Source organism: Ranitomeya imitator, chromosome 6 (genome assembly GCF_032444005.1).
Source record: "Ranitomeya imitator isolate aRanImi1 chromosome 6, aRanImi1.pri, whole genome shotgun sequence".
NCBI lineage: Eukaryota > Metazoa > Chordata > Amphibia > Anura > Dendrobatidae > Ranitomeya > Ranitomeya imitator.
In genome coordinates, this window is record NC_091287.1 from 451,947,157 (window position 1) to 451,965,432 (window position 18,276).

General features: G+C 41.6%; 1 protein-coding gene across 2 annotated transcripts in view; it reads right to left on the reverse strand.

The window, feature by feature from the left end:
- Window positions 1–18,276, reverse strand: part of C6H8orf34 (chromosome 6 C8orf34 homolog) — a 422,831-nt gene that overhangs the window by 135,938 nt on the left and 268,617 nt on the right. For both annotated transcript variants that reach the window (XM_069731465.1, XM_069731463.1), the window contains exons 8-9: window positions 13,178–13,313; window positions 2,349–2,434 (exon numbers count right to left, since the gene is read on the reverse strand). In XM_069731465.1, the coding sequence (XP_069587566.1) occupies window positions 2,349–2,434; window positions 13,178–13,313 (222 nt within the window). The remainder of the gene's footprint in view (window positions 1–2,348; window positions 2,435–13,177; window positions 13,314–18,276) is intronic.

Sequence of the window (18,276 nt, forward strand, 5' to 3'; positions counted from 1 at the left end):
GTAATCAGCGCAGTGAGACTCGGGAGTCGACTATAAGGCCGGTGTCACACATGCGAGAAATACGTCCGAGTCTCGCATGGTAATCCCCGGCCGTGCACCCGACACTCAGGAGTGGAGCGTGCGGCTCCATGTATAGCTATGCGGCCGCACGTTCCGTTTCCTGAGTGCAGGCAGCAGGGTCGGGGATTACCATGCAAGACTCTGACGTATTTTTTCGCATGTGTGATCCCGGCCTAAGACTTGTAGCTCCTAGATAGGTTAGCAACAGTTACATCTCTGCTGAGCCAGGTTGTTAATCTCCTTTAGGCTATGTGTACACGTTGCAGATTTGACTGTGGAATTTTCTGTGCAGATTCTGTATTTCTTGGCAGAAAACGCAGGTCAGAATCTGCGCCTTTTTTTGGTCTGTGCACACGTTTCAGATTTTTGTGCAGATTTCTTCCTTTTTTAACCCCTGCAGATTTCTATTATGGAATGAGTGCAGAAGCGCAGCTGATCTTCACAAAGAATTGTCCTCTTTTGAATCTGCTGCGTTTTCTGTGCAGATTTTTCCGCACCATAAGCACAGCATTTTTTTTGCCATTGATTTACATTGTCCTGTAAATTACTTGCAGATCTGCAGCGTTTCTGCGCGGAAAAAAAGCTGCAGTTCTGCAGGAAATCTGCAACGTGTGCACATACCCTAAGTCACATGCTTTGGGAGAACCAGTCATATCTTCTATCCGCCTATATATTCTGGCTTGACATATCCAAGCTTACCGGTTGCTGTTTCTAAGTTTGTTGCAAGCGATTTTTGGTGTAGCCTTTCCTCTCCTTTTGGTGTTTTTGTGTTGCTGTTTTGCCTCACTGGCTTTACACTTTTTGTTCTTTATTGTGTATTCCTGTGAGAGTGCTGTGTCTGTGCTTCTGTTTTCCCCCTGTCTATCTTGTTTGTGTTTTCCCATACATTTCTGCCCTACAATCCCCCCAACTCCCCCCCCCCCCAGGAAGTGAGGGGAGGGGGAAGAAGAAACAGATTAGCATTATTTAGGAGCATAATGATGAAAAAGACCCAGGCATCCCCACTATCAGGAGTAATCCTGGAGACAGTGATATCCTAGAGTTGCCTAGCCTGAGGAACAGATTAGGAGCCAGTTGTCCCTTGCTATCCCACAGTTCCACTGTGACACTTAAACATAACGAAAATAAATTTCAGGATTTTAGTTTTTCCCTTATTCCTCTTTTTTTTACATTTTTTAACATTTTTGCTTTTATCTACTATATACACATGTCATTCTGCTTATGCGCAAATATTAGTATCTTTCATATGGATGTCATGTGATTTATTTTGATTTATTGGTCCTGCACCTTATTTAAGCATTGCAGGTATTGACTATAGGCTTTGATAAAGATCGGTGACTCATCTATAATTATATATGGACTAAATAAACTTAGAATTTTTAAGGAGCTTGAACTAATCTTGCTTTTCCTTTTGCTTAATCACGTATCATCAGGACGGAGTTCCGTGCACTTGCCTCACGAGGATTGCTTGGGTGAGGTGGCTTTTTTTCATTTCAGTAAATAAGTACACTTGTAATTTCTGTGGATTTTTATAATAGCGTAATTCCAAGTGCAGTAAACTGATGAAAAAAAAACATGATTTCTTCATTGTTTTTTTTTTTGCTCTTATGGCAGTAAAATGACCTGGCAACATGATGTAAAAGGTCAGTACAATTACGTCAATACCAAACCTGATACTGTTCTTTTTTATATATGTGATGAAAAAAATTGGAGATTTTCTAAGACATGCAATATTTTTATTTTTTTCAGCAATCCGTGTTAGGGCTTACATTGTGTGTGGCAAGTGTACGTTATTATTGATACGAATTTGGTGTACAAGTTTTGATCGCGGTTTATTGCATTTTTTTAGGAACATGTAGCACCCAAGCAAACAGTTTTAATTTTTTTCTCTCTTTACAGAACTTACCACACTGGTTGATTAATTTTATATTTTCACAAATCAGATGTGTATGGATGTGGCAATGCTAAATATGCTTTTATTAATAAAGGGGGATGAGTGGATGATTAACGTTCTTTTCTTTTTTCTAGGTTTTTAAAACTTTTTTACTTCCTTTTTAAGTCCCATTATGAGAACTCAGATCATTTGATCACGTCTTCTATATACTTCAATACCATAGTATATGGTAAAAATGTTCTCCCATGGACCCCGCCATAAGATCATAAAATCGCATTGTAGGGGGACGATGGGAGTCCAGTGATCAAGGTAGATAATGAACCAACATTTTAACTTACAATTGCTGTCTAAGGCTGTAATTCTGCTTAAGCTACGGCTGAAGATCCATACTCACCATTTGCATTTGCTGCAGCTTTTACAGGAGCGGAACCCTCCTTTGGCACCACCTCTTCTCCCTGAGCTAGATTACCCCCTTGCAATCTAAAACACAGAAACAGGGTTATAGAGCAGACCTGTGACTCATAAATGATATAGGTAAATATGACATGAGGCTCAGCATTAACATTAGGACTTGTTCACACATTGCAGACTTACTGCAGAGTCTCTATCTGGATTTACAGATGGGGAAAATCTGAGGCAGATTACAGTAGAAGCCGCAACAGTGGTTCATTGGTTAAGAAAATCAAAGAAAAAAATGACCCCAAAAATGTCGATATTCAAGATATAGCAAAAATTGTGGACTAAAATTTAGCATTAGAATTGTTCCAATGATAATACAGAAAATTACAAAGACACACAAATATCACAAGACAGATTGGAGTAACGCACAACTCCAGAATATTAGTGAATATTTTATCCCCTACCAGATATGGGCTTACAATTCAAAACGTGCCCCAAATCAGTCCATGTAACAATCAAATGCGGTTGTGAGGGACACTGCAGCCAGAATATTTCTGACTGCTGGGCCCTCCTTCCATGCTAATAAGAGGTCTCCCATGAAGTGATGCAGGAGTGAAGGTGGCTTCCTTTCTGGGGTTGACCCCACCCCAATGCTTTATATCCACCCCTGCTCAGTCCTTCCGGCCTCTCTGCTGTGACCCGGACCTGTTCCCCGCCCTCCCTCCCTGTTTATTGTGTGTTATGAAGTTGCAGCTGCAGAATGGGTGGAGATTTTGGTGGTGATGAAACCTGCAACGGAAGGCCGGAAGGCACATAATCTCCCTACACCCCGTTGGTAGGCAAATTATTGCCTGGTTTGAGCTGCGACCATAAAATTTTTGCCACATTAAAAGATGAGAGTCCTTGTTACATCTCTCCTCAATAAAGAAGTTGTGTTATGACAAATAGTGTGGCGTCGCTTCATGGGAGTCAGGGGGTTTGGGTCACGGTAGTCTACATTTTATGTAAACAATCAATATAGGAAAAGTCTCACCCAATTCCTTACAGTATTTACAAGTGCCTCAGATAGGTCTTCTGAAGTAAATTGTAGATAGGGCACAATTCAACTGCCCATCTGTCAATTTGTCATCCTGATTATAAATGAGAGACCGTGGACTATTCCTAATACCTTTCCTCCTTATCTGGATTCATCAGGGGAGTATTATATAGTCCTCTATCTCCTGCAGCTGAGTACATGAGGTCTCCGCCGTGTATCATCGTTATATGGAGCTTCCTGGCTATACCTTACTAATGACCCCATTTATTTCAATACACGCATGCCGGGCAATCCATGTCACTTCAGAAGCACCAGAACACATCATACCAGGTAAGTGGAATGCACCACTTAGTTGTTGTGAACATCTGTTGCATCCTTATAAACCGCTGGCGTCACAGAAGGTTCATGGAACGCAAGCTAATTTGTAAGTGAAGAACAAAGGAAGATCATCGGCACAACCATCCATATTATAATAAAAATATATCTTTATTGAAAGAGAACTGGTTAAAACATTAAAAATGAAATCCCAGAATCTGATGCGCTTATGGTGTGAAAACCACCCTTAGGCCGGTGTCACACTTGTGAGTGCAATGCGAGAAACTCGCATGAGTTTCTCGCATCAATTCCTGGCACTGCCACTGGTGGTTTGGACCGGAGCGTTCAGCTGCATAGAAATACATGGAGCCGCACACTCCGGTCTCGAGTGCCGGCGGCAGTGTCGGGAATTGATGCGAGAGACTCGTGTGAGTTTCTCGAATTGCACTCGCAAGTGTGACACTGGTCTTACTCATAGGATAACTGGTCTAAGGCATCAGCTTCTGGGGTTTCACTATTTACGCTCTGCACCCCATCTTGACTGAAAAAAACAGAAATGTAGTAATTTTTGCAAATTTATTAAAAACGAAAAACTGTTGTTTGTCTGGCCTCTTTAGGGTATGTGCACGCGTTCAGTAATTGGCAGCGCTTTTGACGCAGCATATGTCCACTGCATCCAAAGAACTGCTGTCTATTGAATGCAGGTGAATCCACATGTGATTACTGTACTGAGTGGATTCACTGCGTCCAATACATTGCATAAGTAAAATTTATCTTGCGGAGGCTCACATTTCCGCAAGATAAATAGACATGCCGCGGTCTGGAGAGACATGCCACATGTCCATCTCCGTGATTGAGCTGAGGGCGTCTGTGCATGGATAGCGGATATGGGATTTTTTATAATCCCATCCACTGCGCTGTAACATCTGGATGCTGCACAAGTATGCATCATTTATTGGCTGCGTGCACCTACCCTTACTCTGGCTGAGGAAGAATGATTGGTACAGATAGTCCTCGATACAGTTTAATTCAGGTCCCATATACTAGAATGCACTCCTCATGGTCATTGATAGAGTGTACTGCTGCCCCACTCATACTATAATACAGCCTACCTCATAGAGCATAATGCAGCTCCCTCAGAGTATAATGCAGCCCTCTCAGAGTATAATGCAGCCGCCTCATAGAGTACCCTGTAGCCCCCTCATAGAGTATAATGTAGTCCCCTCATAGAGCATAATGCAGCCACTCTCAGAGTAAAATGCAGCCTCCTCAGAGTATAATGCAGCCCCCTCAGAGTATAATGCAGCCCCCTCAGAGTATAATGCAGCCCCCTCAGAGTATAATGCAGCCCTCTCAGAGTATAATACAACCCCCTCAGAGTATAATGCAGCCCCTCAGAGTATACTGTAGCCCCCTCATAGAGTATAATGTAGTCCCCTCATAGAGCATAATGCAGCCACTCTCAGAGTAAAATGCAGCCCCCTCAGAGTATAATGCAGCCCCCTCAGAGTATAATGCAGCCACTTCAGGGTATAATGCAGCCCCCTCAGGGTATAATGCAGCCCCCCCATGGAGTATAATGCAGGTCCCTCAGAGTATAATGCAGGTCCCTCAGAGTATAATGCAGCCCCCTCAGAGTATAATGCAGCCCCCTCAGAGTATAATGCAGCCCCCATGCACAGTATAATGCAGCCCCCTCAGAGTATAATGTAGCCCCTCAGAATATAATGCAGCCTCTTCAGAGTGTACGGCAGCCCCCTCAGAGTATAATGCAGTCCCCTCCTGGAGCATAATGCAGCCCCTCAGAATATAAAGTAGCCCCTCAGAATACAATGCAGCCCCCTCAGAGTATAATGCACCCCCCACACACAGTATAATGCAGCCCCCTCAGTGTACAATGCAGCCACAGACACAGTATAATGCAGCCCCCTCAGAGTATAATACAGCCCCATCAGAGTATGGTGCAGCCCCCACAAACAGTATAATTCAGTGCCCCCTACAAACACACAGTATAGTGCAGCACCCCCACACAATATAATGCAGCCCCCCCACACACACAGTATAATGCAGCCCCCACACACAGTATAGTGCAGCTCCCACACACAGTCTAATGCAGCTCCTCCACACACAATATAGTGCTATAGTGCAGCAGACACACACAACACACACATACAGACAGTATAGTGCAGTACCCCCACCCACAGTATTGTGCAGCAGACACACACACAAACAATACTTACATCTCCTTGTCCCCCGCCTGCTCTGGCTTCTGCAGAGCATATCAGTGTCTGATCAGCTCCACTGCTGGCATACGCTGAGTCAGAGGCACAGGGGGAGTGCTGGGAGAGGGAGCATCATTTGACGCTCTCTCCTCCATCATTGCTTTCAATTGTAGCAGCAGCTGATAAGTTGAATGGGTGATGCTGTGGGGAGGATGGCACAGCGCCGGCCCCTTCTTACTAAGGGGCCCTAGGTGGCTGCCTGGTCTGCCTTCCCCTAATGCCAGCTCTGGACTGTTTTTGTCCTATCCAGAGAAATATGACATGTCACTAGCAATGTACTGTATATTCAGGAACAAATGCAAACACTCCAGTCCCTTCTTCTAGCTCATTTTGAGCCCATAGCTCATTTCACTTAATTATCGCTATCAATCCACCAGTAGTTGTGCGCTACAAACTTTATTAGCCAAAGCTCTTATGTGCAATCTAATTCATAGTAGGAAACTGCTTTTTAACAATAACAGTGGCCATTTAAGCTACTGGGCCACTGTGCAGGAACACATAGTGCAGCAACGTTACGTCTGACCCTGTGTATCTGTGACTTTAATGACCTCTATGATATTAAACAATATGTTGAAAATGTTTTTATAGGGTGCCTGCAGAAAAATTATCCATAAAATTCATCCAGAAAACTCTTAAGATGTTTCCCTTTTTAACGTACACGTGACGTCTGCGTGAGATCCGTTTTCATACAACTGCATTAAAACATGTACATGATCACATATATTTCCTAGGTTTATAATATAAATCTCTCCGTAAGAATCGGATGCCCCTCTGATGGTCCGTGTGGTATCTAATTTTTTTCTTGCACCCACAGACTTGAATGTTGTCCATGCAAATTTATTTTTCTTATGGACACTTGGACAGAGAGAAAAAATCATTCATCATTAACATGGATCAGATTAAAAGTCAGATAGCACACACTCGTCTGCATGAACCTTTAGACTGGGGATTCACACCGACAAGTCATAACTTCAAAATCTTACTGCACCCGCACTTGTTTACGAAACAGAGATTGGAATGTTTGCCAGGAATCTGTAAATTCATAGACAGTCTGTAAAACTAGGAAACTTCTGGTCGGTCTGTAATGACGAAATGATGCAGACATGATTTTGTTTTATGCCAAGGGGCTCGTATTAGCTATTGTACTTCTTAGTAAAGATTCTGCTTGACAAGTTCTGAGCTGTTTTGTACATTCCTTACATGCGAACTCTAGTGTAGATGTCCCTTGGCCTACTTATAACACTGAGAGAACATGTGATTAATATTCATGGAGATTTTTTTGGGGTGCATAGTTATAACACAGGGAATATATGTATAAAGAATGTGGAGGTGTGAATGAGGAAAGAATGACGGTGAGGAAAAAGAGGGATAGTGCAGAGGGGAGGGAGATGGTAGGGAACAGGGGCTAATGTAAATCCTACTTTTGAGTTATTAAACTTGCAGTGCTTTTACATACAGCTCTCTTACTATGTCTGTTTTCTGTTTTAGTTAATACTTGTATTTTCTATGAAATAACAATTTTGTAGCATCCTTCCCCGAGATTTGTCATTATGCCATTCCTCTATTTCCGCACATATTATGAGTGCAGCACAGAAGGAACACAGCCCTAAAGGGAATCAGTCACCAAAAAAAAAAAACGCTATTAAAATGCAGATATGGGGATAATCTGTAGGTTAATAGTGTTACTAACCTGCAAAGACTGAACCAATGCCGATGCCGCTCTGTGACTGAAAATGAATGCTGAGAAGGATAATGAGGCCGGATTCACACTACCGTATAACACAGTTGAGCGCTATGCGATAAAACATATACGTGTGATTTGCATACGTGCAGTCACGCACCAACTAATTGGGCACGGCCTCGCTCAATGAAAGTGTATTAGCAAGGCCGGAAACAGTCTAGTCAGAATGTGGCCGGGAGTCCCACCTTTAGTCTGTTTTTGACATACATATGGCATCCACTTCAATTTCCTATATAATCTTTGAAAATGATCAATTATTAATGGATACAGCATGGATGGTGTCAATAGGGCATCTGTTTTATATTACGCTCATTCAAAGTGAGCCTCATTCAAAAACACTGAAAAGACTAATACATAGTATATTTTTTTTCACATGGACAACTCGGTCCGTGTAGAAAAATACTCGTTTGAACTAGCCCATTCACTGACATTGTTCCACAGGTTATTCGTTTTGCACACAGCTCTCTGATCGCATATGCACTGTATGCTCGTCTGAACTCTGCCCTATGGTTAGGCTTTATTACCTATCTACTAGCTAACATAATCTTGCCAAAACAAATGGAAAAAGATCTTAGCAATATTAACGTGTTGCAGTTTCGAACAATACTTTGTCAGAGTCAGAAAGTGACAGACTCGGCATTCATGACTGTTGGAATAAAAAATAGAAACCATAAGGAGCTTTTTCTGAGAACAAGTCATTTTCTAATAATTTTAAACAACCATTAAAACTTTCAGAGAAATTGAAGCATGATCTTATATTATAGCAATAAACACATTTAACCCCTGAATAGCTTGGCCCGTGTTCAGGTTGATAACCATAGAAAATATGCAAGTTAGAGGATTTATCATTATGTGGGTAGGTTCACATGACCGATGTCTCCACATCCAAGAAAAACATATTCTGATCAGACTTTGATAAGAGTTTGATCAAATTGTCATCAGTTTTTCTTGGACTTGGAGAGAAAAAAGTAGAAGTTTCTCCATTCTGTGAAAATCAGACCGCACTTGAATGTCCGGTCCGATTTCTTTCACAGACCCATAGACATGCATTGCCGATATTGATTGGACACTTTGATAAAAATTGGACATGTTTCTGATTTATTTCTAAAACCACTCAGTCAGATGAAAAATAATCAGACATGTTCACAGCCCCATAGAATATCATAGTTACAAGTACTATCCGTGAAAACCACAGATAGCACTCATACGAGAAATTCAGTTGTGTAACAAGATAAACAAGCTTTACTGTGAATTGGTGTCCAATTTGTCTTCACATGGGCAACAAACAATAAGAAAGTACAAGGACTCTAATCAAGGCTGGATTGGCCATATGACATTTCATCAATTAAGATTCTATTAATGGTATCGGCATCCTCCGGACACCGGTACTGTTAACAGCTGTGGCAGAGCATGTGTCCTTGGCTCTGAGTTCCGTCACTTACTCCAGTAGGCCACAGGATACTTTCAGCCCGCAGCCTGCTGGAAGCCAGCACCACGAAGGTGACGTTGGCAGCTCAATGATATCACTGCATTTTGCCACCGGTGTCCACTGCAAGACATGATAAAACAGAAAGCAGCATGTGAAGTGGACACGGAGATTGGATTAGGTGAGCATAAAGGTTTTTTTTGTGAGCTGTGGTGTACATAATACTGTGGGCGGCATCATACAGTATTGGGGCTGCAAAGGGGACAATCATTCAGTATTGGAGCTGTGTGGGGGACCATCACACTGTATTGGGGCTGTGATGGAGACCCTCATATAATGTGGGGACTGCAAGGGAGCATTGGGGCTGTAAAGGGGTTCATCATACTATTTGGTGGTTGTGGGGACTATCATTCTGTATTGGGGGGTTGAGGGTGACCCTCATACTATGAAAGGACACTGGGGGACCATCATACTGTATTGGGGCTCTGAGGGGGACCATGATACTGTATTTTAGTAAGGGGGACCGTTATATTATATGGAATGCTATGGGGTGAAAATCATACTGTATAGGGGCTATGAGGGATCATGATATTATATGGGAAACTGTAGGTGGACCATCACACTGCTATTGAAGCTATGATTGTGGACAATCATACTGTTTGGGGCAATGTGGAGGAACCATCATACTTTGTGGAGGGCTGTAGAAACCATCATGCTGTGGGGGCACCATCACACTTTGTTGAAACTAGAATACTGTGTGAGGAACCATCATACTGTGGGTGACTGTTTGGACCATTATCCTGTGTGGGGGAACCATTATACTTTGTGGCGGGCTGTGAAGACCATCATTCTGTCATGGGACCATCACACTGTATTGTGGCTGTGGGGGACCGTCATACTATTTGGAGGACTATCAGGGGACCATCAAATTATATGGGGAGGCTCCATCATACTGTATTTGGGATGTATGAGGGACCATCACACTACACATAGGGGGCAGTGGGGTAAACATTATACTGTGTGGGGCTTTGTGTGCGAACCATCATACTGTGTGGAGTGCTGTGGAAACCATCATGCTCTGGAAGGACCATCATACTGTGTGGGGAGAGCTATGGGGAACATTATACTGTGCTGGAATCAATGGTGGCAATCATAATGTGTGGGGGCAGTGGTGACTATCATAATTTGTGGGGGGTTAGAGTGACTTATTGTCTGAAGTTTCCGTGGCCTTCATGCTGTGTAGCTGGAAGAATGTGGGAACATCATTCTGTAGGGGAGGCAACATACTCTATGGGGGCCATAGAAGGGGAATCATAGTGGGCGAGTACACTAAGGGGCTTCAATAGGGGCAAAATAAATGTGTAAGTCTGGCAACACATATCCTTCGCCATGTCTTAAAAGTTTGGAAGTATGACCTTCTGTGACTGTGCCTATCTGCCGTAATAGGACTTTTGCCAAGGGGTCCTTTATGTAAAAATGCAAATCACTCACTTGTACAACTCATGCAAATATTGAATGGAGGAGATGAAAATAGAATAAAAATCTTGTCCTTTATTAATGCATCATAAAAACAAGATGATGCGTTTCAGGAAGTACTGCCCTTAGTCATAGCACAATGTAAGCCAATGGAGCCTTGTTCTGACAATCCTTGTAAAATGGAGGGTTAGGGAGATTCAGAGAGAGGCCATAAAGTCCATCTGTCGTATATCAGACAAGAACAAAATATGAAGTTACATATGTTCTATACGACTAGAGATTATCAAAGAGATTTCCAGGACTGAAGCCCAGCAGCCATATCTGAGCACTGCAAACCTCCTACTACCTGACAAAATCTCTAGCGCTCAGAGGCGGACATACATTAGCGCCGCTTTTGCAGCCGCATAGCGGTCCAAGAGGTATTGTGGTCCATTTCTACTTCCAATGCTGCCAATTGATTCCGTCATGGACTTTATTAGAGTGCAATGGTTGCATATAGCGTTCTTGTACAGGGGCCCTCTTCTGTCTATGTCAGCAGAAAAAGGGCACAAATCATAAAAAAGAAAGTCACAACTCTATGCCACACAAGCTCTGGCATATAAAAAGTGTCATGATTTTATCCAGTTAATGGTAGTGTGCCGGGTAATGGCAGAAAAATGTGCAGTAAAAAATGTGCAACAACACACGTCAATGAAGTAGTCAAGCTTTAATAAATGTGTTCTTTCACTTGTAAACATCTTGCACATCGTCAGGAGTAGGACATGTCATGCTGGAAAAACCCACTGCCACTTGGGAATACCAATGCCATAAAAGGGGGTGTGCGTGGTCTGCCATAATCATTAGGTATGTCTCAAAGTACTGTACATCCACATGAATGCCAGAATTCAAGGTCTTACAGGAGAACATTGTCCGGAGCCTCCTTCCATTAATGCATCCTAGTGTTATCTCTTTTCTAAGGCCACGTTCACACATTCAGTATTTGGTCAGTATTTTACATCCGCATGTGTAAGCCAAAACCCGGAGTGGAGCAATTAGAGGAAAAGTATAATAGAAACATATGCACCACTTCTGTATTTATCACCCTCTCCTGGTTTTGGCTTACGAATACTGAGGTAAAATACTGACCAAATACTGATAGTGTGACCGTAGCCTAAAGGTACCGTTACACTAAGCGACTTACCAACGATCACGACCAGCGATACGACCTGGCCGTGATCGTTGGTAAGTCGTTGTGTGGTCGCTGGGGAGCTGTCACACAGACAGCTGACACAGTCAGTGCAGGGAAGCTGACGGCAGGGGACATGACAGACATCAGAATGTGAGTATGTAGTGTTTTTTTTTTTTACTTTTACAATGGTAACCAGGGTAAATAGCGGGTTACTAAGCGCGGCCCTGCACTTAGTAACCCGATATTTACCCTGGTTACAAGTGAACACATCACTGGATCGGCATCACACACGCCGATCCAGCGATGACAGCGGGTGATCAGCGACCAAAAAAAGGTCCTGATCATTCCCCAACAACCAACGATCTGCCAGCAGGGGCCTGATCGTTGGTAGCTGTCACACATAACGAGATCGTTAGCAGGATCATTGCTACATCACAAAAAGCGTGACGTTGCAACGATATCGTTAACGATATCGTTATGTGTGAAGGTACCATTAGTCACCAGTTATCTCCATAAAGTAACATAAAACATGATTTATCGGACTAAGCACAAACACTGTAGCAATTCCACATTGAGCACAATAGGAAAGAATAAGCTGGGGGAAGTAAATAGAATGTACAGGAAGTAGACAAAGTTACGTTTGCACACTGGGTGTTCCAGCTTATCTGCATGCATTATGCAAAATAGGGCAGAAGACTGGAATTGGAGGGATACTTTTATAAACCTGATGACAGCACCTATGAGCCATTGTAAATGTTGACAATTAGTTGCTTCCACCCATTACACCAAGATTATTCACATAGCCAAGACTTTACAAAAAGTGAGTCATATGTTAAAGAGTATTCCTATCGCCAAAATATTATCCCATTATGTAGACGGCATAATATTAATAATATTATCAAATACTTCCAATAAAAAATGTAGTATAGTTTTTCTGATTCGCTATGTTTATTTCCTCATTTGCAGGCATTCCAGGACCTTAGGTATTCATGGTTACGACCACTAGCAACTAGCAAACTGTCACTATATCAAAGGTCATAACCATGGATACCTAAGGTCCTGCAATGCCTGCAAATGAGGAAATAAACATAGCGAATCAGAAAAACTATACTACATTTCTAATTGGAGGTATTTGCTAATATTATTATTATTACACCTACTACATATTGGGATATAATCTTTAAGTTGTATTTTTTACTCTTTTATTCATACTCCTTAAAACCCAAACTCCAAATCATTAGTTAACAACTTTACAAGTGCCATGAAAATGTTAAAATGTAAGAACAAATGCTTAAAAGGAAAAATTATACTGGAGTGAAATCATTTGTTTTTCATGGTACAAGTAATGCTGTTCTGCCAGATGCTACCTACTATGTTTACCTTGCACACCTTGAGCAGATGTTTAGAGTGACTTTTGCTTGAGGTTCAGTGGTGTAAGTGCTACGACCTTGGCTAAATTTGCTTCCAGATGGCATAAGACTGGTAACACCTTCCATTCGAAGATCATCAAGGTCCTCTGGAATATAAACACCCAAGATTACATTTCAATGATGCCTTATTAAAGCCGGTAAGTAATAATTTCCATGAGTAATCGTTTGGATTTCTATTCCTATTTATTTGTGTTCATGCATAATCTGGATGCGGAAGACTAGAACTAGGAACATCACATTACAACATTGCATCAAAAAAGGACTAAAAACAAATTCCATCCATTCAATTGCACAATGAAATCATGCAAGTAATACATGGTATCATAAGATAAGTCATCATATGAGGCATGGAACATAAACAACCCATTAATGGTATTGGGTAAAATAGGAATCTGATGTTTTACAATGTTATCACACTATATTACACATATGTAACACATTTCATTTACGAGCTTCATATAAAGATAGCACAACTTTAGACATCAGAAAAGTAATCTTAAATAAAATAATAGTAAAAGTTATTCAATAGTCTGTGTCAATGGAATACAGTGGGTCACCAATATCAGATTGGTGGGGGCAGACACCTGAACAGCTCTTTTTATTTCTACTCATCGCAGGATGTACAGTAGATGCCAAAGAGAACTGCTCTGCATAGCTCTGTTCAATGCCCAGCAGCTGCTGCCAGATAGAGTTTTTTCAAACTTATTAAAAATATGTACCAAAACTTTATCTTCTGGGGAAGAATCATTACCATAAAAGCAGTAAGAAAATGCTTTTATTTCATAGTTGAATCAATTGACAGGTAAACTATAAATATTTACAAGTACTAAAGGGAATCTGTCAGCAGGTTTTTGTCTAAAAATTCAGATTGGCTGTACCCTGTAAACTACAGTGGCATGTAAAAGTCCAGGCATCCCTGGTCAAAATTACTGTTATTGTGAACAGTTAAGCAAGTTGAAGATAAAATGATCTCCAAAAGGACTAAAGTTAAAGATGACACATTTCCTTTAAACAAAAACAAATTATATATAATATAATTATATAAATATTATATATATTATATTTTTTTTTTCATTTTTTTACATTTTAAGAATTACAAAAATGAACATGGTCCTATGCATTACTTTGGGCACCCTGCATGGTTAGTACCCAGTAGCACAGTTTGTAAACACTTTTTGTAGCCAGCCAAGAGTATTTCAATTCTTGTTTGAGGGATTTTCATCCATTCTTCCTTGGAAAATTCTTCCAGATCTGTGAGATTCCTGGGTCATCTTGTGTGCCCTGCTATTTTAAGGTCTAGCCACAGATTTTCAATGATGTTCTGAACAGAGGACTGTGAGTGAGGGCCGTTGTAAAACCTTCAGCTTGCGCCTTTTGAGGTTATCTATTGTGGTTTGTGAATAATGTTGAGCATTCCTATACCGCAATATCGGGTATCGGCCGATATTTGCGGTATCGGAATTCCGATACCGAGTTCCGATATTTTTGTGATATCGGGAATCGGTATCGGGATTAAGATTATTGTGTAAAATAAAGAATAAAAATAAAAAATATTCATAAACTTACCCTCTGACGTGCCCTGGTCATCACCACTGCAACCGCCTTGCTTTCATTCTGAAGAATGAGCGCGTAAAGGGCCTTCGATGACGTCGCGGCTTGTGATTGGTCGCTGACCGGTCATGTGACCGCTCACGCGGCCAATCACAAGCCGCGACGTCATCGAAGGTCCTTAACGCGCTCATTCTTAGGAATGAGCGCGTTAATGACCTTCAATGATGTCACGGCTTGTGATTGGTCGCGTGAGCGGTCACATGACCCCTCAGTGACCAATCACAAGCCACGACGTCATCGAAGGCCCTTTACGCGCTCATTCTTCGGAACGAAAGCAAGGCAAAAATATCGGACGACCAGGGCGCATCAGAGGGTAAGAATATCAATATTTTTCATTTTTATTCTTTATTTTACACATGAATATGGATCCCAGGGCCTAAAGGAGAGTTTCCTCTCCTTCAGACCCTGGGATCCATTACAGGATACCTTCAGATATTTGTGTCCCATTGACTTGTATTGGTATCGGATATCGGTATCGGCGATATCCGATATTTTTCGGATATCGGCCGATACCATCCGATACCGATACTGTCAAATATTGGACGGTATCGCTCAACACTAATTGTGAATTGTGTTTGGGATCATTGTCCGTTTATAGAAGCCATCCTCTTTTCAACTTCAGCTTTTGCATCAAGAATTTGTTGAAATTTCATTGAATCCATTCTTCCAACTACCCGTGAAATGTTTTCTGTGTATTTGGCTGCAATTCAACCAATAAAACATGTTTGATCCATACTCAAGCTTATTAGTTGGAAAGATGTTCTTTTCTTGAATTCTGAAATTTTGTGCCCTTTTTTTCTCCACACATACGTTTGATCATTGTGGCCATAGAGTTCTATTTTAACCTCATTATTAACCTCATTGTTTCCAAAGTGCATCAGGCATCTTTTGCATACTTCTGAGGCTCAATTTTATTGTGAATGTGCAGAAGAGGTTTTGTTCTAATAACTCTTCCATTAAAGTCATATTTGTGCAGGTGTCTCTGAAGAGTAGAGCAATGTACCACAACTTCATAGTCTGCTAAGTCTTTCTGAACGTCTTTTGCAGTCATGCCAGGGTTCTGCTTTGCTTCTCTAGCAATCCTATGAGCAACTCTCATTGAAATTTTGCTTGGTCTTTCAGACCTTATCTTAACTTCCACTGTTCCTGTTAACAGCCATTTCTTAATTACATTTCGAACTTAGGGAATTGCCATTTAAAAACACTTTGCTATCTTTTTATAGCTTTCTCCTGCTTTGTGGGCCTCCACCATTTTCATTTTCAGAGTGCTAGGCAGCTGATTAGAAGAACTCATGGCTGTTGATTTTGGCACAAGCTTAGAGAAGGCTGGTTTTTATAAAGCAGAGAGATTTGTATCACCTGGCCTTTCCTAAAAATGATAGGGAACAAACCATAATCCCTAACAGGCTAATTAAGGTCTGAAACCTTGGTCAAAGTTATCGGAGCACACTAAAATCCAAGTGCCCAAACATTTGCATTGGCCCATTTTCTTTTTTGTAATATGCAAAATGAAAACAAAATGACAATATACAGTATATAATTTGCTGATTTGGGAATGAAATAAAAAAATTATGATCATTAGAAAAATTTATTTTATATTTTAATTATACTGAACAGTAATGGAATTTTTAAATTACATGGTTTTAAATAGTGTATCTGGCAAATGTCGACCTTCGCTATCCACACACTGCTGCATACGTTTTCTGAAGTTTTCATGAACTCTAACAAGCATGTCCACTGGTATTCCAAGGTGTTGGGACGGTTGATATACACCTTAGACTTCAGGTAACCCCAAAGGAAAAAATCGCATGGGGCTAAATCTGGTGAGCGTGCTGGCCAGTTCACATCTCCCCTCAAAGAGATAAGCCGTCCAGGAAACATTTGCCTCAAACAATTCATGGTAACCCTCGCTGTGTGTGCAGTGGCACCATCCTGTTGGAACCATGTATCCTCTAGTTCCATTGCCTCAAGAGACGGCTGAAAATAATCCTGTATCATAGACAAGTACCGTTCGGAGTTCACAGTTATGGCACGACCATTATCCTGAAAAAAGTAAGGACCAATGATGCCTACTCGTGATATGGCGCACCACACAGTGACGCGGTCCGAATGCAGAGGTCTCTCGTGAACTTCTCTGGGGTTTTTTTCACTCCAGTAACGCATATTTTGTTTGTTTACACACCCACTGAGGTGAAAATGTGCCTCATCAGAAAAAAACACAATTGCGTCACGGGGTATCGTTGCTAACATGTCTTCACAAGAGGTCCGCCGTGTCAAATAGTCCCATGCTGACAAATGTTGGACCACGCACATTTTATACGGGTGAAAATTCAGTTCCTCATGAAGAATCCGGTGGAGAGAACGTCTTGAAATGCCAAGAGCAAATGATTGCTTCCGAGCAGAGCGTTTCGGAGATTGCAGTACTGCTGCTCTAACTCTCTCGATGTTTTGTGGTGTTGTAATCCTTCTCTCAGGTCCCCTTCGTACACATGACACATTCCCTGCTGTTCTGAATGCATTCACCCAATTTACAATTGATTGCCGTCCAGGAACACGTCCGCGTGGAGGAACAGCGAATTGTAAACGAAAAGCACGCTGCACTGCAATGATCGAGTGGGCATTTGAAAAATACGCTTCAACACAAAATGACCTCTCCTCACGTGTCCACTGCATGATGGCAACTGAAAGGCAGAGGAATACAAATCTCCCATCAGCCACTGTAAGCCACACCCACTCTCCCCTCTCTTCGACCGACAGTGCCGCCACAGCATGCAGTGCAAAAAAGCAAATTACCGCGCTCCACACTGTATATATATTGCCTAAAATACAAAGGAAATGTGCCATCTTTAACTTTAGGCCTTTTAGGGATCATTTCATTATCAACTTGCTGAACTGTTCACAATAACAGTAATTTTGACCAGAGTCAAACTTTTATAGGCCAGTGTAAGTGATACATTGTTGGATTCAGGGTCTCTTTGTTCTCAGATGAGGTAGCAAAAACCTGCTGACAGATTCCCTTTAAAGAACTGTTCAGAACTTAGATCCTGAGGACCACTCTAGTCATGAGTAAGACTGCCTAGTGCAGTCGAAACGAGTTGACTGGGTCATGTCGACCATGTAAATTTTTCTTTTGTATGCACTATATTTTCTTTTGAAAAATGAAAAGAAAAGGAAAATCCAGTCCTGTTGAGCTGGACTCCACTTTTTTCTATAATCCTCAGGATAGCTTATCAATATCAGATCGGTGGGGATCTGATATCCACCATCTCCACCAATCATCTCTTTGCTGCTCCTGTGGCAGCAGGAAATGTAGATGTAGCCAAATTTAACTATGCAAATAATGCACCATATTAAGAATAGTGATGAGTGAACGTGCTCGGATAACATCGTATCTGAGTATCTTGGGCGTGCTCGTATATTATGTTTGAGTCCCCGCGG